The 20,682-nt window shown below is 36.0% G+C and overlaps 1 protein-coding gene and 1 long non-coding RNA gene across 2 annotated transcripts; one reads left to right on the forward strand and one right to left on the reverse strand.

The window, feature by feature from the left end:
* Positions 1-6,645: 6,645 nt before the first annotated feature.
* On the forward strand, positions 6,646-7,314 carry LOC112774873 (uncharacterized). The gene has a single exon (XM_025818481.3). It carries the CDS (start codon positions 6,646-6,648, stop codon positions 7,312-7,314), a length of 669 nt encoding a protein of 222 aa, XP_025674266.3.
* A 7,555-nt stretch (positions 7,315-14,869) lies between these two features.
* On the reverse strand, positions 14,870-18,013 carry LOC140175343 (uncharacterized). Its single transcript, XR_011865933.1, has 2 exons — positions 16,870-18,013; positions 14,870-15,454 (listed from the first exon to the last, which is right to left on the reverse strand). It is a non-coding gene; the product is annotated as an uncharacterized lncRNA (long non-coding RNA).
* Positions 18,014-20,682: the final 2,669 nt, after the last annotated feature.

Below are 20,682 nucleotides of genomic sequence, written 5' to 3' on the forward strand. Positions count from 1 at the left end.
ATTAATCAATAGACAGTCATGTGCTTAAAGTTCTAATTCTTGTTATTCGAACAAGACCTACTACATGACAGACACTTAGAGTATGCAATGAAGCATAGTCAGTCCATTCCCAAGGCTCCAATCAGGATGAAGCGCTCTGATACTATAATGTAACACCCTAACTTTTAGCACCTCATGATCGCACTAAAAGTTCGAGCGCTACTTTTGTCCTTCAAGATTGGAAAAATACAAAATCATCCATCACCTTACAAAATGCGTGACATTTAGATCCTTCTGTGTCATTGCCTAATCAAAATGTAACGGAGTGAGCTGATGTGTCGTCCATATGCCCATTATGATACTTACGTGATCTGTTGTAAAAAGGTTTCAGGATGGATAAGTCCTCAGACTTCAAAACAATGTCGTTTTGTGATGAGTCTTCCTTGCTTGACTTCATTTTTTTCCCTATCTAAAGCATTTCTGAAGCTCCCTTGCCGTTGAAGTTTTGTTCATAAATGAAGAAAAGGATAAATTTCTATATCTCAAATTCTCCATTGAGGAACAACTTGAATTAATGGGATCTTTTCTCCATATTTCAATTCCCATAAAAAAAGGTAAATTTCCAAAAAAAAGGCTTAAGAATCAAATTAAATCAAATAGAACCTACCCACCACCAAAATCACCAGATACAATAGAGCACGTTCATGTGACTGTGAGTCCCAATATGAGTAAGAGCACTTTTAATCCTCTCATGTCTTTGAAGTTCATCAACATAATATGACACACTTTTTCCATTTTCATAAGTTTTCACCAAGACTGTAGGATGCACAAGTGGATAGACAGGCTTAGGAAAAGAGACATCCTTCCATTTACTGAAGTTGTAGATAAAATGGCTCAAAGGAGCAGCTTCCCTTGCAAGGTCAACTTGAGACAACATGAAAACTTCAAATTGTTGAACACTTTCATCCGATCTTAATCAATTGAGAGCAGGAACAAGCCTTGAAGATTTTTTTCAACAAATTGATAATTGTAAAATCTCTTCTAATAGATTCTCCTGCACCAGCTAAGTCAAGAAGAGGAAGATATATGAGAATGAATAAGTTAGAAGGCCAGTTGAACCTGAAGAGGAGAAGCAGGACAACATGCTAAAAAATGAATAGAGATTCTAATTTAGGGCTTCTCGAAATGGAGGCGGCGCCGTTGTGCTTTTAACTTCTTAGCTCATATAAGAACAAAACATTAGTGGTAAAGAGAATGCTTCAGATAGGAGGAAAAATGAAGAAGCTAAGGACTCATCACAAAATGACATTATTTTGAAGTCTAAGGACTTATCCATCCTCAAACTTTTTTACAATGGAACACGTAAGCATCGTAACGGACATATGGACAACACATCAGCTCACTCCGTTACATTTTGATTAGGAAATTGTACGAAAAGATCTAAATGTCATGCATTTTGTAAGGTGAAGGATGATTTTATATTTTTCAATCCTGAGGGATGAATTTGTCTTCGAATTAAAAAGTCAGAGATCTATTTATCATTTTCTCTTATAATTATATATGTGTATAAAATTATATATTATTATTGTAAATTAAAAGTATAAAATGTACATATATGTGTGTTTTATTGGGTAAAAAATTTTATTTTTAGTATTTTTGACATAAAGTGGCCAAGTAATTGAAAAGTTGGGCCTCACATATGAAAATTAGAAGCCGACTTGAATGGAAAAGGAGGTTGGAAAAAGAGACCCGATCTTCTCGGAAAATGATGATCTTTTCTATAAGAAAATTATGCGGGTCAAAATTTTTAAAAAATTTAAAAGTCCGGATACGAATCTTTATAATGGTACCACAGATTCGTGACATCACCTCAGCAATTTCAAGAGCCACATGTACTTGGCAGATACATCTTCGATGCAAAACTACAATGAAATGGTTCAATAGTCTTCTACGTATGTCGGTAACATGCTTTAATGACCTTGCCAAAAAAATTTTAACTCATTTTTCCATACAGAAAGATAAGACAAAACACACACCAAGCCTGTTAGGAGTAAAACAGGAAGTCAAAAAATTCTTGAGAGTTTATATGAAAAGATTCAATAAAGCGTGTCTAGAAATCCAAAACTTACCAACAAAAGCAGCTATAATAGGACTTGTCAATGGCTTCAGAGATGGACCTTTCTCACAGTCAATATCAAAGGGACATACAACCTCTTTATACGAGGTATAGGATAGGGAAAAAATGTCAGTATGGAGGAGACGCACAGATAGACTGACAAGTGCACCGGGTCGTCCAAGTAATACCTCAGGTGAGTGAGGGTCGATCCCACGAGGATTGTTGGTTTGAACAAGCAATGACTATCTTGTAGATCTTAGTCAGGTGATTAGAAAAGAGGATAGTTTGTCACAAAAAATGCATAAAACATGATAAATAAATAAAACGTTACTATATAGATATGTAATCATTGATGAGAGAACGGTTGAGGCTTCGGAGATGCTTCTTCCTTCTGGATCAATTTTTTCATTATCTACTCCAACTTTTGATTGATTCATTCTATGGCAAACTGTAAATGATTAACGCCGGGTCAGCGGTCATTAATATCCTCTGCTTCAGATCAAACGCCGGGTCAGTAGTCATCTAATTTGAACGGGGTGAAGCTCCTGCAGTCCGTTCCCTTGGTGATCCTACTCAAAGCGCCACAGACAAGGTCGAATCTTCCAGATCAGAGAATAAGGCGTCTTGGTTCTAGCCTATACCACAAAGGCCCTAATCGCCCCGTACCTCGGCTACACTGATGTCTCCAAGTACCCAAAGAAGTCGTGGATTAGCCGTCTAAGAGATGTATAATTAAGCTTGTGGTTCATTACTATTCCGTCAAGGACTCGCAAGAACCCATGTGAAATAGGGATGACGGTTAAGTTACACTCCCAATTCATTAGGATGAAGAATGAAGATACATCTTACAATGAAATCAAGTATAGATTGAAATAGAATATTAATATTATTAATCCATAAGAATCAGCAGAGCTCCTAACCTTAACCTAGGAGGTTAGTGACTCATTGCTTACAGAAAAGTAATGTAAAATGTGTAGAGTGGGCAAGAGCTCCTAACAAGGGTGAACTCTTGTCTATATATACTAATCTAGCAACTAAGGATTACAGAAAATAAAATAAACTAGTCTTGTAGTGCAAAAATTCACTTTTTGGGCCCACTTGATGAGTGTTTGGGTTGAGCTTGAGTGAAGCCATGAGTTGGTACTCTCTCTAGGGCATTAAACACCTGCTTGGGACTTCTGAATGGGCGTTGGACGCCAGCTGCTCCCTTCTGGGCATTGGACGCTAGGAATGGGGTTGGTGGCTGGCATTGAACGCCAGTTTTGGGTCTTTATTTCCAAAGTAAAGTATGAACTATTATATATTTCTGGAAAGCCCTAGATGTTTGCTTTCCATATCCGTTAAGAGCGCACCATTTGGAATTCTGTAACTCTAGAAATGCTCCTTCGAGTGCATGGAGGTCAGAATCTAACAGCATCTGCAGTCCTTTCTCTGTCTCTGAATCAGACTTTGCCAAAACTCCTCAATTTCAGCCAGAAAACACCTAAAATCATCATAAAACACAACAACTCAAAGTAGAATCCAAAAATATGAATTTTTCACTAAAACCTATGAAAATATAATAAAACTTACAGAAAATATAACAAAAACTATATGAAAATGATGCCAAAAAGCATATAAAATATCCGCTCATCAACCATATAAATAAGAAAAACTATCTAGGACGGGATAGCAATTACCAGTCCAAAGATAAAGACAAAGATCAAAAAAAGAAAGAAAGAGATAGTTATGCCCGACCTAGAAGGTACTATTCCTATTACTACAAAAACATCAACAAATGGCGACACCCTTTTAGATGCGGTTGATTAACCACTAGCTGCCAGTTTAGTGGTGGTTCACGCAACAACTTTCGAAAAAGCTGCAATATGTTTTAGTTTTCGCATAGCTTCACCTCCCTCTCCCTCCTTCAAATCCCAATTTGACTTTGTTTTTACTCTCTTTAAGAAAGAAGTTCTCTCTCCAACTCCCATCATCATCTCTGTTGTGCCTCCAAGACCTCTCAACGTCGTTTTCTTTACGCCATGTTCCTATGCTTCCTCTGCTTTGCCAAATCTACTTGCCATTTTCTCTATGTTGTGCACAACCATCCTGCTAGCATTGCCTCCAACCTCCATCGACTCTACGACCACCCATCGCAAGGTCTTCTCCTTTCTTTTATTTATTTATTTTGAATTTCGTTTTTATTTTGGATTGTTTTTCATATTTTTAGAAGAGGAGAAGCGTCCCTTACGCATTCTAAATGACGCTTCTCCCCCAGATCTTCTCGCTACTCGTGCTTCAATTCTTCTGCTTTACTCCGCTCTTTTACTTCTGGATTGTTCTTTTTTTGACCTATTTGTTCTTTTCTTTTTGTAGTTAAGAGGAGTTGGCAACGCAGGTAACCGTCTTGTATGACTATTAAGTTCGCATTTAGGAAGCTGATGCTCAACAAAGGTTCTTTCTTCTTTCCTTTTTGTGTTTTCATTTAGCTTTTCTCAACTTGCATCCTTTTTCTGCTCTATTTAACCTAATTTAAATTTTGCGCTTTTTTTCCTGAACTTCTTCTATGGCTACTAATTTTTTATTATTTTATTTCAAACTAAGCAAAACTTATGTTGTTATGGTATGAAAAATGCAATAATGGAGATAAACCTTTTCCAAAATAAATAAATTATTATTTATCTACGTTGATGTTTTGATATGTATTCAAGAGAGCATTTTCATCATTCTAGAGATAAAGAGCAGAAACAAAAAGAACGATAAGGATTTTTTCTTCTAGTATGTACTTTGCAATTGGCTTCATTAATAAAAGAAAAGTCGTTCAACATTTCTATTTTCTCCAATTCTTTTGACTTGACCACACTAACTCATTGATGAGTATTAAGAACCGGTTTAGAAATATTCAGAATAAAAAGATTAAGTTTGTTGTAGATAGTTCTAAACGAGAATTTAATACTATCAAAGTTTAGTTTAAAAGATGTTACAATTCAAAATAATAACTGGGAGTTTAATCCCTGGTCGTTCTATATTTGAATCACAATGCAGTGTATGATCATTGGCTTTGGAAAAATTGGAAGTTTGATTGCAATTAATGAGAATTAAAATAGAAAGAAATTGTTTATATTCTGACCCAACAGATAAAGGCTAGGCCCACCAATAAAGGTGGACCTCCCGATAAGCTCGACTTCTTTAAAGAGGTCGGACAATGACATAGAGGTCTAGCGCTACTTGACCTAACAAGTAACTGCCTCCTTAAGTCTCTCCTACTATCTCTATCTCATCTAGAAAGTAGATCCCAACAAACTCTCAAGATAAGGGAAACGTTTATCTATCAGAAAAGATAAAACTACTCCAACAAAGGTGGTTATCTACTCTACTATAAATACACTGGCACCCCCAGGTATAATTCACGTTCTACTATACTAAAAACCTGTTAAAAGCCCTTGTTAACTTAAGCATCAAAGTCTATTGCAGGTACCACACCTAACCTCCTCACGAGGCTCAGACAGGTGGCACCTCGGCATCAACAAGTTGGACGCCACCATACAAAGTAGGGATGGCAAAACTCCCCGAGATGCGGGGATCCCTGCAGGGACTACCCCGAATGGAGATCCGACTGTGGAGAATTTTCCCCGCGGGGATGGGGATGGGGGACGAAATTCCCCCGAGGTAGGAGTGGGGACCGAGCAGGGATCCCCGCCCCATCCCCGCTAATCCCCGAAATTCTAAAGTTGCTTAATTGTCCTTAATAGTTTATTTCTCATATATGTTTTTTAGTTATTTCACATGCCATATAACCCTAATAGTTTATTCTAAATTTAATTAATTGTCCTTAATAGTTTATTCCTAATCCTTATTTGCATAACCCTTCTTTAGTTCATAGATCTCTAACGTCATCCATACTCCATCCAACCTCTCTGCAGCCACCCCCTCGCCACTATCCCGTCTCACTGCATTGTCACCCTTCACCGTTCCATCACCCACCTCGTTCTCTATATTCGTGGCGTTCCTTTCCACAATTCTATCATTGTATCCATTCTCCTCTCTGATGCCGTGTCCCCTACCGTTCTGGCTTAAATCAATGTTTCAAGTAACCCTCAGAATATTGGCGCCATTGCTGGGGACCTGGGATCCATCCTCTGACAAATGGCAGACCACGAGCATAGAAATGTCTACACAGCATCTGATTCTGAGCCAGTAGATCAACCAGAAGACCAAGCCTTCTTGCTCCTGCCTCGACTACTACACCATTGCCCCCACGGGAAAGGAACCTAAGGAAATCCTCAAACAAGGAGGATCTAGTCCGAGGTCCACTATCTCAAGGCTGAAGATTAACCTCACGGACCGAGATCGTGGATCTCATTCATGGCCAAGGGGATCGACTATAACAGCTTGAACACAAGGCTGAACGACAACGGGAACCAGAACAGGAGTTGCAAAACGAAGTAAGGCAACGAAAGGAGTTAGAAGACAAGTTACGAAAACTGAAAGCTGATATACAAAGGAGGAATAATTGGGTTGAGCGTGTGAAAAGTCCCTCGAGAGGGCAAGATCCGTTCTAAGAAGATATGATGAAGGCTAAAGTTCCTAGGAACTTTAAATTGCATGACATGGATCTCTATGACGGAACGTCCGATCTGAGCCATCATCTCAATAACTTCAGAAGTAGAATGTACTTGTCCGACGCCTTTGACGCCACTCGTTGCAAAGCCTTCCCGACTACTTTAACTAAGGCTACAATGAAATGGTTTGATAGTCTGTCCCCTAGGTCAGTCACTAGCTTTGACGACCTGGCCAAAAAAAATTTGACCAGATTCTTTATCCAGATAGACAAAATGAAGCACATTCCGAGCCTGCTGGGAGTAAAGCAAGAGGTCGGGAAAACCCTTCGTGACTATATGGAAAGGTTCAACAAAACTTACTTGGGAATTCAGATTCTACCAACTGAAGCTATAATTATGGGTCTGGTCAATGACCTTAGAGAGGGGCCATTTTCTCAGTCAATATCCAAGAGATACCCAACTTCTCTGAACGAAATTCAACAAAGGGCAGAAAAATACATCAACATGGAGGAAAATTCCCGACTCAAAAAACCTCCTTCACGATCTAACTTGCCCTACTATCAAACTCGGGACAAAGAAAGGGAACCTAAGAAGAAAGAGGAGAAAAATGTAGAAAAGCCTCGAAAGTATCACAATTACACCCCTCTAAAGGTTTTCCTGGTCGATGTTTATCGCTAAATATGCCATACAGAGAAACTCCCGCCTCCTCGTCTGATTAAGCATAAGAAAGCTGGAAGTCGGACTGAATATTGTGAGTACCATAAGCTGTACGGGTATTCCACTAATAAATGCTACAACCTATAAAATGTCATCGAAAAGTTGGCCTTATAGATACCTAGTAGACAGGTTAGACGACCTGAGGAAGAGAAGAAAGGATGAAGAAGTAAGATGACCAGAACGCCCTCTTCACCCCCCCCCCGAGTGATATATACAAATGATTAATGGTAGATTTGCAAGAGGAGGAATATCAAAATCCTCACGAAAAAGGCACCTCAAGCAAGTATATCAAGTCGGGGAGGACAGTTAATCGTCCAACTTACCCACTATCTCCTTCACTAAAAAGGATGCTCAAGGAGTAGTACCATGGCATGACGACCCAGTGGTGATAACTATAATCCTAGTAAATGCTAACCTCCATCGAACTTTGGTAGATCAAGGCATCTCGGCGGATATTCTGTTCAAAACTCCTTTGACAAGCTCGGGTTAGAGAAAATGGATCTAAGGGCATACCCAGATAGCCTTTTTGAACTTGGAGACACCCCAATCTGACCTCTGGGTTACATCTCATTGTACACCACCTTCGAAAAATGTGCCAAGTCAAGGACACTAAGTGTTGACTACATTGTAGTCAATGTAAGTTCAGCCTACAATGCCCTAATAGGTCAAACAACTTTAAATCGACTAGCAGCTATCATCTCTACCCCACATCCTTGCATAAAATTTTTGACAGCTAAAGGGATTGCCACCATCAAAGAAGATCAAAAGTTATCAAGAAAATGCTATAACGAGAGCCTTAGTTTGAAAGAGAACTCGGAAGGCAAAGAAGTCAATACATTCGAGTTAGGTGGAGTCCAAGTTCGAGAAGAACTATGACTTCAACCAGAAGAAAAAACGGAAGAGATACAAATCAGAGACCACCCCGACAAGAAAACGAGCATAGAGGCAAACCTGGAGGAAAGCCTAAAGAAATAACTCGTTGAATTGCTGAGGAAAAACTCTGATCTCTTTTCCTGAAAAGCCTCTGACATGCCCGGTATTGATCCCGACTTGATGTGCCATAGGCTTGCTGTGTACCGAGGTTCCCAACCTGTTCAGCAGAAGCGCAGAAAGCGCAGACCAGAACGAACACAGGTCGTAGAAAAGCAAGTGCAGGCCCTGCTAGAAACAGGATTTATAATGGAGGTGAAATATCCACTTTGGCTAGCCAATGTTGTATTGGTGAAAAAGCAAAACGGAAAATGGAGAATGTGCATTGATTACACCGACCTCAACAAAGCCTGCCGTAAAGATCCTTATCCACTCCTCAGCATTAATGCTCAGGTCGACTCCGCCTCAGGCTACAGATACTTGTCTTTTATGGATGCCTACTCAGGATACAATCAAACTCCAATGTACAAACCAGATCAAGAAAAGACCTCATTCATAACTCTAAAAGCAAACTAATGCTACATAGTAATGCCTTTTGGATTAAAGATTGTAGGAGTTACCTACCAACGATTGATGAATAAGGTGTTTTCCTCTCACATAGGAAAACTCATGGAAGTATATGTGGATGACATGCTCGTTAAGACCAAAGAGGATGGAACACTTTTGTCCGACCTCTCGGATGTATTCTCCACTATAAGAAAGCATGAAATGAGATTAAATCCCTCAAAATGCACCTTTGCAGTAGAAGCTCACAAATTCTTCTCAAAGAGGCATAGAAACAAACCCTGACAAATGCCAGGCTATACTCAATATAAAGAGCCCGACTTGTGTTAAAGAGGTTAAATAACTAAATAGAAGGTTGGCCGCTCTATCTAGATTTTTAGCAGGGTCGGCTTTGAAATCACTTCCCCTCTACTCAATTTTAAGGAAAGGAAAGCAATTTGAATGGACCCCAGAATGCGAATAGACCTTCCAAGATTTCAAGACATTCTTGCGATAACCACCCATACTTACCTGACTTGAAAAAGGGAAAGAACTCGTGCTATACCTATCAGTTGGAAGTCGGACCATAGCCTCGGCCCTAGTCTGAGAAGACGAAAAAGGGCAGCAACCTATCTACTTCATCAGCAAAGCCTTACAAGGGGCAAAGCTGAATTATCAAAAGATAGAAAAGTTTGCTTATGTCCTTGTTCTTACATCCCGAAGGCTCCGACCTTACTTTCAGGCCTATACCATTAAAGTTTGCACTAATCAACTAATGAAAAATATTCTACAAAAAACGGACTTGGCTGGGAGGATTCTACAATGGGCAGTAGAGCTGTCCGAGTTTAATTTAAGATATTAAACTCAGACAGCCATTAAATCACAATACCTCGCCGACTTCATCACTGAAAGTCCCGGAAGCCCTACCACATGGAGTCTGTACGTAGTCGGGTTATCAAACAAATCTGGAAGTGGAGCTGGTGTTATTCTAGAAAGCGATCAAGGGACTCGGATAGAACTATCCTTAAGGTTCGAGTTCCCTACTTCTAATAATCAGGCAGAATATGAGGCCCTACTTGCTGGATTGAAGCTGGCTAAAGAAGTGGAGGTAGAAAAGGTGGTGGTGTTCAGTGATTCGCAAGTAATAACTTCTCAAATTAATGGCACCTACCAAGCTAAAGACCCCACTATGAAGAAGTACTTGGATGAGACATGAGAACAATTGACACACTTTTCAGAAAGTGAGGTCCAACATATAACTAGGGAGTCCAATGCCCAAGCTGATGCTCTATCAAAGTTAGCCAGCACCAAGCCATGAGGCAACAATAGAAGTCTCATTCAAGAGACTCTGCAAACGCCATCCATACCAAAGGAAGTGGAAGTACTGACTATACACAATCAACATTTAGGGTGGATGACCCTACAGTCAACTACCTCAAATTTGACATACTCCCCAAGAATGAAAAGGAGGCCAAAATGCTAGTAAAAGAGGCACAAAACAACACACTAGTCCACAATATCCTATACAAAAGAGGGATCTCAACACCCTTCTCAAAATGCATCCCGATCTCCAGCACAAAGGAAGTCTTGGAGGACTTACATACTGACATATGTGGAAACCACCTAGGAGCACGGTCCTAGGTGGTTCCCTCGGTCCTAGGTGCGTCCCGACCTCCAATACCCCTCTTAAACAATTGATGATTGCCTTGAGTTGGCCACTTTTATTCTCTTACAATATTGATCCATATGGTTCTTTGATGAATTTGTACCATTCTTCGGATTTTCATTAAACACATTCTTGCAAAATTTGCATTTCACCTTCTATTCACCTTTAACTTTCAAACGATCAAATTACTCCTAATAAATACTCTTAACATTAGCCTTATTGTCACCTTTAACAGGAGTTGATCCTTTTAGAATCAAGTGCATTAGTTTACTATGCCTAAAAAAAACATATATATACAGGAATAAAATCACCCCAATATTAAGTTCAATAACAAGATCAATGCATATGAGAGGAAATGGAAGAACATCTAGATGCATGCGTATATTAAAAATGCAAAAGTGAGATTATGGGTAGCTAGGCATGAATTTAGAATTGTCTAGAGTGTGTGTGTGTGTTAGGTGAGAACTTAGGTTAGTCAAAGATTCAATTATAGCTCACTTGGCCATACATATATCCTCACCCTTACCTTAGCCCCATTACAACATTGAAAAGACCTCATGATATTTGCATTTGTACACTAGCTATTGGTTGATTAGTTAGATGAAGAGCAAAGCCTCAGAAAGCATGACTAGAGAAGACTAGAGCGGATACACATCCAGCGAGGGTTCGATTGTTCAATCACATGTATTCATCACTATCTTCTATATTCTTGCAAGTTTGTAAAACCTTTTGAAAATTTAATACAATTTTGGGTTGGATTTAATTCCTATTGCTTTAGCCCTTGTGCTTATATATGTTCTCTTGAAGGGTTGATTTGTTTTGGCCTAAGCATTTACATTCATGAAAAGTAATTGCTTTTAGACAATTTGCATATAGTCTAGTTGCATTGGATAAATGTCATACCCATTGTTTCCTTCTTGGTTTAGCATGAGGACATGCTAAGGTTTAAGTGTGGGGAGGTTGATAAACCCCATTCGTAGCGTTTATCTTGTATTGAATCTAGAGTATTTTGTCAACCTTTTCTCACATTTACTCAATGAAATAACATAGTTTTGTGATTATCTCCTAATTTGTGCTTAAGTGTGAAAACATACTTTTAGACCCTTAATTTGATAATTTTAATCCACCTTTGATTCCACTAGATGCCTTGATGTGTTTGTTAGTGATTTCAGGTTGAAAAGGGCTAGGAGCAGATCAAAGGAGTAAACAGAAAGCATGCAAAGTGGAGAAATCATGAAAAGCCAAGGATTTGGAATGCGCCCATGGACGCGCGCGCGCATATGACGCATGCGCATGGATCGTGCAATACTCCAGGGACGCGTACGCGTGCTGTATGCATACGCGTCGATGCCCACGCTGGCACTTTTAATGAAATCGAACTTGGCAATTTCAGAGGGGCTTCGGGCCCAGTTTTGAAGCCAATCTTGAGAAGGAAAAGGCTAAAAGAGACCAAGGATTGAGAAAAGGGGGGATTCATTCAATCACACAATTATTCACATAATTTGAGGTTTTAGATGTAGTTTTCTATAGAGAAATGCTCTCTCCTCTCTCTAGGTTCTAGGTTTTTAGGTTTAGTTTTTCTCAATTTCAGATTTATACTTTGTTTCAATTTAGGTTTCTTCTACTCTTATTGGTTCTATACTTTAGTCATCTATTTCCGTTTGTGATTTTCTTATTTTGATAATTTGGTTTATGAACTCTTCATGTTAGATTCAATTTTCATATTAATGCAATTCATGTTTTCCATGGTTATTGTTGCTTTCTTTAATTTGTGTTATTTAATCCTTGTTATTGGTTGTTTAGAATTTAATATTATCTTATTAATTTTCTATGTTTTTATTTTGTTCCTTCCAAGTGTTTGATGAAATGCTCGGGAGGATTTTAATTTAGACTTTTATGTTCTTGGCTTGAGATGGTAACTTTGGAACTCTTGAGTTACTAATGTCCAAGTAATTGATGATTGGAGCCATTAACTATAGTTCTCACTAATTGAATCAGTGGAGAGCTAGGACTTATGGACTTGGATTGATATAGCTCATTTGACTTTCCTTTACTAAGTTAGAGGATGATTTAATGGGATTGTTCCTTGCAATTATCATGTTGTGGTTAATGACAAGGATAGAGATTCTTGACCACCAAACCTTGCCAAGACCTCTTTATCATTTGATTTTCATTACCATTTACATTTCTTGTTTCTTATTTCAAAAACCCCAAAATATACCTTTACATAACCAATTATAAGAACACTTCCCTGCAATTCCTTTGAGAAACGACCCGAGGTTTGAATACTTCAGTTATTATTTTTAGGGGTTTATTACTTGTGACAACCAAATTTTTGTATGAATGGATTCTTTGTTGGTTTAGAAACTATACTAGCAACGCGATTTCAATTGTGAAATTCTAGACCACACAAAAGCTCATTCATCAACTGATGAAACAGTGCACGTCGTCTTGAATAGAGAAGGAAAAAAGAATTTTGTTGTCATTTGTTGTATTGGTTGGATCCTCAACAACAATATCCGTAATTCAGGAAAGGATTTTTAAATCAGGTTATTCGAAAGTGTCAGTGGCAATTTGTTTTCCTTTGCTTTTTTGACGATGAAGTTTCTGAAACTTTGGATGAAGCCATTGTTACAGAAAAGCTAATAAAATCAAGGAAAAAGAAAGATAAAGTTGGAGATGGAACGATCACTGGATAGAATGAGGAGAAAAGTAGGTGAAATAACCAGAAAGTTGAGGAAGTCACTGTTGTCGTTGTTGAGAAGATGTTGCCAAAGAACTTGTGAGAGAAAATGGAATTTTTCTTGGTTGGAAGTGAAGAATTTTTGTGGTTTGTTTTTTCAAATTTAAAATAAACAAAAGCCTTCCTTGGGAAGATAAAACTAAAGGAGAGAGAAACGGTAATTAATGAGAAAATGTGTTGTAGTAGGTGTAATTATTGGGTTTATGGAGATGTGGATAATTTATGGACTTTGTTTAAATTAATTCATTGATTATGGCATTTAAAGAGTCTTGTTCAGATAGGATTGAGCGTTTTATTTCCAGTTTGATTGCGATGAACGCATCAATCCTAAGGGGACAATTTGTTAGTCAAAATTCAAACAAGTTTTAAAAATCGAGTTTGAGACTCATTTGGTACCTTCGAAGATTGTGAAACTCATCGAGAAGGGTTTATCGACAAGAAAGATGGATTCGATCGGATTAACTCATCAAAGAAAAGTGAAATAATCAAAATGGCAAGGAGGCTAATAAGTGAAGATAACTGATATCAATTATAGGATCATTCCGAAACGTGAGAACAATTATCAAAGAATTTTCACACATGAAAAATATGTTGAAGTTTGATTGGTCAATGACTCTTATAAATAGTTGACGAATGAAAGGAATAGATGTTGGAATTCGTTTTAAGTAAACACTTTCGTACACTCACATCCCCAATGATTTTTTCTGAGTCTGCAAATAGTTTTATTTTCTGTAAGTTTCCTTCCATATCTTTTAAATTTCTTTAAGTTTCTTGTAATCTTGTCTTTTTCTGCAAATTTACTTTTTCTTGCAAAGTCTTTGTTTTCTTCTTTAACATTTCTGCATTGTCTTTCGATTTCAAAGTCTTTTGACCTTCTGTTAAAGGCATTTTATTGCTTTATCTTAATAACTTTAAGTTATTTACATTGCTTTTTTGTAATTTTGATTTCAAGTCATTTAAATTCTATTTGCATTTTAAATTTTTTCTTTCTTTCCTATTTGTTGAAAATTAGAATCTTTTGGTGCATAATTGAAAAATTAGTATTCATAACGGGAATAGATTTTGCTCCTACATTATTAGATATTAAACCAACCTAGATTTGCTAAAACTCTGTATAACAATTGTTATTATTATTTTTTATGATATTATTTTACACATATTTTTTATATTATGCATTTATGCACTACAAGAAAACATGCCTTTTGCTACGCTTTTAAAGCATGGCGAAAGTTAAAAAAACGTAGTGATAGTTTTTTGTCACGCTTTTTGAGCTACCGGTACGCTTTTGAAAGGGTCACAACTGCAAGGGTGCCGGTTGCTCTATCGCCACGCTTTTGGTGACCTATCGCGACGCTTTATTTTTTGCTATGCTTTTAAAGATCGCCATGCTTTAAAAGCGTGGTCATATGTGCCAGATATAGCAACGCTTTTAAAGCGTACCAATAGAGACATATGGCTACGCTTTTAAAGCGTGCCAATAGAAAGAGATATAGCTACGTTTTTTAAGCGCGCCACAAGACATACAGCAACGCTTTTAAAGCGTGGCAATTAATGACTGTTGTACAATATGGTTACGCTTTTAAAGCGTGGCAAAAAATTTGTTCAGTAGCCTATAGTTTTTTTGATCTTTTTTAATCTTTGTAATACAACCTTACAAAATTAATAGATGATTTTAAAATTTAGACAATGACCAATAATTTTAAATCCACTAATCCTACATACATAAACTCGTCACCAAAACAAATGTTTAATCACATGACAGTATAACAAAATATCAAAAACCAAAGTGATAACAACTAAGCAATGTATTCCTAATACATGAGTTACAATTCCAATAACTTTGCCATCCTATCTAACAATAATTTTGATCAACCTCCTCACATATGTGCACCCAATTCACCAAACTAATCATCAGACGTACAGCATCCAGATTCTTCAGGATTTCAATGGCATTTAGCAACAACTGAGAAGCTTTTATGGCTTTGGTAGTTTCCACAGTAGCTTCTTCAGGATTTTCGGGCTTCCCCATTGTTTCAGCTTTCTTGATGATGTTTTATGGCACTAGTAGTTTCCACAGTAGCTTCTTCTTCAGGATTTTCGGGCTTCTCCATTGCTTCAGCTTTCTTGATGACCTCATCATCATAGGTGTATGCCTCAGCATCAACCACCATAACCCGTTAAATACTAGCAGTGATAACCAAAAATCAACATGGTATTTGAATGCACTACACTTCATCATCATCAATAGAAAGTAGATAGAGCATGTCCTCATTCTCAAGCTATAAATAATAAAAATTAATAATAAATAAATGGATAAAGAAATCAAACTTAGTTAATTATCATATCAAAGCCAACGCCAAACTCTGTCAAATTAATAATAAACACTATCAAAATTAATAATAAACATTGTCTTCAACTGAGAGGTAATAACCACCAGCAAGTTCAGTTTCATTTAAGTTCTAGAGCTTTCTTCATGCTAGAAGAATCCTTGAAGTCGATGTAGGCAAAACTGTAAATTCTTTCTTTTCCACCAAATCTGACTTTTCTTTATTATCTACTACTCCGCTTTTTGTCTCTTTTTATTCGTGTTGTCTCTATCTTGAGTGTCCTCTTCGGACGTATCCGCCTCTAATGGCGCAGCGGTAGTTAGGGATAATTATTCACAGTAAATGTGATGCGGTGTGTTTACAATTATAGCAACTTTGAAAAATAAAATAGTAAAATAATTTTATTTTACTGAAAACATTCCCATAATATTTTATTAAAAACATTCCTATAAGCCCATAGAAAAATAATGGGCAAACCCACCTTTCACACGAGTTTGAAATTGGGGGGAAGAGGATTTAATTAAATGTAATATTTTTTAGAATAATTTTTAGGAATTTTAAAAAACTTTCTACTAAAACACACTATGAAATTCTTCTAACATAAAAGCAAAAAAAATTTTGTGATTATAAGAAAAAAAACTTATGGTCCACAAACATAATCGGGCTTGTAGTGTTAAATTGGGCCACATGTTCCATAATAGAATACTATGCTAATTTTTAGAAATGTAGACAATTTTTTTCGATGACCAAAAAAGCAAATTTAAATGCTCAATATTGAATTAGATTAACTTAATTGGACACCAAAAGAAAAAAGAGAGTAATTTAATTCAATAATATTGTCCGAGACAAAGAACAACTATCCAACTAATTATAACCTGAATTATCTACAATCAACCTAAATATAATTTATTATGAGAACAGTACACTACATAGTATATGCATGCCGTTCATACAAAAATAGGAGGAAATATGGTATATATTAGAAGGAGAAAACTGAAAGTAAAGCAATGGAATAAAAGTCAAGGTAATTAATATGCACAACAAGGAATAAGCTTGGCATAATCGAAAATGTTTGAACAGCATAACAAATACTAACCTCACTCTGAATAAGATCTTAGCACAGTAAACATGGTATAAAGTATAAACTCTACAATGCAAATATTACCCTCTCTGTAGTCTATAATAATTAATGATCACAATAAGCATGCAAAGTAGCTCAAAGTTGGTGAATTGCAATTTGAAAAACTAAAGTTGAGCAACAGTTTGCCGAAATAAGATATACATTGAGTGATCTCAAAGCATTAAGGGAATGTGTTCCCCCAAGTTCTCCTTTAGACAGGTGGAAAGACTGGATTGAAAATACTAACCTACCGGAAGATGACTTCGCAATGAAGTATATGGTATGCTGGCAATGAAGTAGACATCATTTTCAAAGCCTAGGATAGGATTATAACCACCTCGTCCATATGTTTTTTTTCCTCCACTGTGAAAAATGGTAGAGTTTAGAAATTGTACAGCATTAACAATCTGAGAAAACTAACTGCTTACACCCAATTTCATAAGCAATCCAAGAGGAAAATTACGTAAATCTTGTGAATTAGAAATAGGAAACACAGAGATCAAGTTCCACTTTTTTCCATCTCTCTCAGGAAATTCATCAAACAAATGGCAAGCATAACAATACTGAACCAAAATACAACTAAAAAACAAGAAAAAATGGAACACAATTAAACAAAGAAAGGAACAGATTTCATCTTCTAAAACCCCTGTATCTTAATTCTAAATTTCCGCTCCTAAATAAAGGTCAACAAAGAAAGAGATGGATGTGAAACTTGAGGGAAAAAGTTTGAGACGTCGAAGCCTTGTGCGATGAGAGGGAGTAAGCGCTTGAACAGTGGAGGCAAGCTCGTGATAGAATCGTGAGCGAAGCAGAGACAGAGATGCGAGCAAGACACAGGCGGCCGGAGGCGGAGACGTGAGACGCGAGCGGAGGAGAGCTGGTGGATCCGGCGAGAGGCGCGGCGACGGAGGTGAAGGTGCAGTGGCACCGTAGCGGTGATTGGAGGTGATAGAGACAAAGCTGGGGTGGTTGTTCAGGGGGCCATCACGCGAAGCTCAAAGGAGGGTTACGGGTGCCAGAAGAGGGATTGCCAACGGAAGCATCATGCGCGCCGGCGACGTTCTTCGCGGAGTGCAGAATGAAGAGAGGTTAGGGTTCTTCGATATGATATTCTTCATCGCGATTAGGGGGTTCTTCGTGAGGCACAATGAAGAGTGGGTTGGGGTGAGGCACAATGAAGACAAGGTTAGGGTTAGGAGCAATCGTCTCTTCGTGCGTGGAGGGCTTAGGGTTCTCTGATCTGAATGAGCTAGGGCAATTCAAAGAAGGGGAAAGCTAAAGTTTGGAAGAGTAGATGGTGTATTGCAATTGAAACTTAGACATTTCGAAGGGAGCTCTCTCAATTTTTTTTTCTTTGGGGAACCTTTTGGGCACGCTTCAAAAGCGTGCCAAAAGAGTTGGAGAAAACGGCTACGCTTTTAAAATGACTATAACAAAATTTTGTCACCACGTTTTAAAAGCACGCCTGTTTTTTTTATGGTTACGTTTTTCGAACGTAGCAAAAAAAAAGCGTGGCCAAATCTCAAATCAATTGCTACCCTCATAAAAACGTGACCATTGACCTTTTTTGCCACGCTTTTAAAGCGTATAAAGAAAAAACGTGGCCAAATCTCTATTCAGTCGCTACCCTCATAAAAGTGTGGCCATTAACTACTTTTGGCCACACTTTTAAATCGTAGCAAAAACAATGTAACCATAGACCTTTTTTCTTGTATTGATGTGAGCATAAATTTGTAAAAAAATATAATATTTTTAAAATTAAAATTAAAATATTTATTTTCTTATAATAAAATTTTAAAATACTTTTAAGAAAAAAATTTAAAAATAAGCATTATCTATTATTTTTCGTTAGTATTTTTAATGATTAATTTAATTTTTTTAATCTGATAATAATTTAATAATATATTTTTAATTTATATTTTTAAATATTATTAATTAATTATTAATTAAAAATCATAATTTTTATTTCAATTCAAATATTTCTCTTCTTTAAAGATCCAATTGACTAGCACGTAGTCTTAATCCTTATTATGCGTCATTTCATTTCATTATAATTTTTACACTTAGGTACGTGTGATTTAGAAATGCGGACCTACCTAGCTAGCTATATTATTTAATTATATATGATGATTAAGTTTATAATACTGCTACAGCAGATCTCAATGTCATGAGTAATCAAACGACAAGAACACCGCCTCTCATCTCTGTTATCATAAAATTCACGATGTCAAATGATGTAGATATTATTAACCCAACATACACAAGTATCGAAAGTTTTTAAATCTATCTATCTCCAATCTTCCCCATGATCATCGAGTAAGGATAATAGTTAAGAAAGCAAAAAGATCCGACAACGTATGTAGCTTAGGGTTCTAGGATTCCATTTAATTAATTAGAGCGAAACATGCACCATGCACCATGCACCGTGATGTCTTTAACCTGCTAAAATTACTCGTTAGGATACTATTATAGGGTCCATGTTGTCTTAAAAGAAAAGCTCATGATAACAATGCTAAGAAATATAGCTGTTAGCAAAAAGAGTTTGTCAATTTTATGGTATTTTTTTTGTTTAATATCTAATTTTTGTCTAAATTATATTTTATAATAATTTTAAAATATTTAAAATTTTTTAATTTTTATACTTTTAAATTTAAAATTTATTATTTAACTTATTTAACAATTAGACAATCTCTTTTAGACATTATAACAAACATAAAAAAATTCATTAACAAGTATTTTAGTAAAAATTTAATTTTAATGTATTATTAATATAGAATATTTTTATACATATATTTAATTATATAATAATATATTAATAAAAATAATGATTTTTTATTTTAACTTCGTGACATCTAAAAAAATAAATATAATTAAACCATAACACAAAAAAGCGGTAATTTGAGTGTGTATATATTTTTAAATAAAGTAATTAGCAATCAAATAATTAAATTGATATAATAGAATAATTAATATTATCATAGTTAAATAATTAATTTTTTCATAATATTATAATCAATTTTTTATAAGCACTAAATACATATCTCTATTATGATTATTAATTTTAAAATTATTTAAAGAACCAAATAAATATACTAAACATCACTGATGCTGAACATATTTAGATATCTAAGTATTATATTGACGTCCATCTCGCGTGTTCAAGTGTTCAACCGAAGTATAAGTGGATCGCTTTAAGGCTCAATTTAACGGCGCGAGTGCATGATTCGGAGTAGTTACTTTACTTGAAGATGCACGTGATGGGGCATAGAAGAAGAGGAGCCTGTAAGTCTTTATCTTGAGCCTCCATGCATCGAGGGAGCAGAATTCGCTGATAGGAACAAACAATAAAAACAAAGATTGAAATCAAAACCCTTTTAATTAAGATTATCTAAAAAGTTACTATTGTATCAATCATGAATCATCGGTGACTCCTCCTGTTCTTATCAAAACAAAACTAATAAGGCTCCATAGAAACAAACAAAAACTTAGTCCACAGTTTTGTCTTTGACGAGTTTCTAGGCTTGACTCAATCCACCCACTTGGGCTTGTGATTTGCGCTTATGCCGGGTATCTCGACTAAGAAAAAAGATCAGTTTTATATTTCATCATTTTCTTAATTATTTTAAAATTTCAAATTTTTTTCTCTTGATGTTTTAAAAAAATAATATACATATTAAATTTATTTATTTACAAATTAAAAAATAATTAAAAGAATAAATTAAAATTTTTAATCTTTAAAATCCTATAGTCTAGTAATATTTATAAGCTTTTAGATATAGTCTAAAAATGGTTAAGAAATCAAATATTGAATTAAGTCTTGCTTACACAGTATTCTTTGTTTACTACAATATTTTTTGCCTAAAGTAATATTTATTTCAAGCAATATTTAACAAAAATTGTCTTAAATAGGTAAAGATAACATTTTTGACGAATTGCCTTTGAGTAAGGTAAAGATAATAAAATTTTTAACTATCCATAAAAAGAGTTGTCTTTAATATCTAAAGCAACATTTACAAAATGTTACAAAATAAAAACTTTAAGACAACATTTTTAAATAAAA

Source organism: Arachis hypogaea, chromosome 1 (assembly GCF_003086295.3).
Source record: "Arachis hypogaea cultivar Tifrunner chromosome 1, arahy.Tifrunner.gnm2.J5K5, whole genome shotgun sequence".
Classification (NCBI taxonomy): domain Eukaryota; kingdom Viridiplantae; phylum Streptophyta; class Magnoliopsida; order Fabales; family Fabaceae; genus Arachis; species Arachis hypogaea.

What these genes read in the sequence shown, in the direction of transcription:
- LOC112774873 (XM_025818481.3), top strand. Translation starts at nt 6,646, where the DNA reads ATGAAGGCTAAAGTTCCTAGGAACTTTAAATTGCATGACATGGATCTC.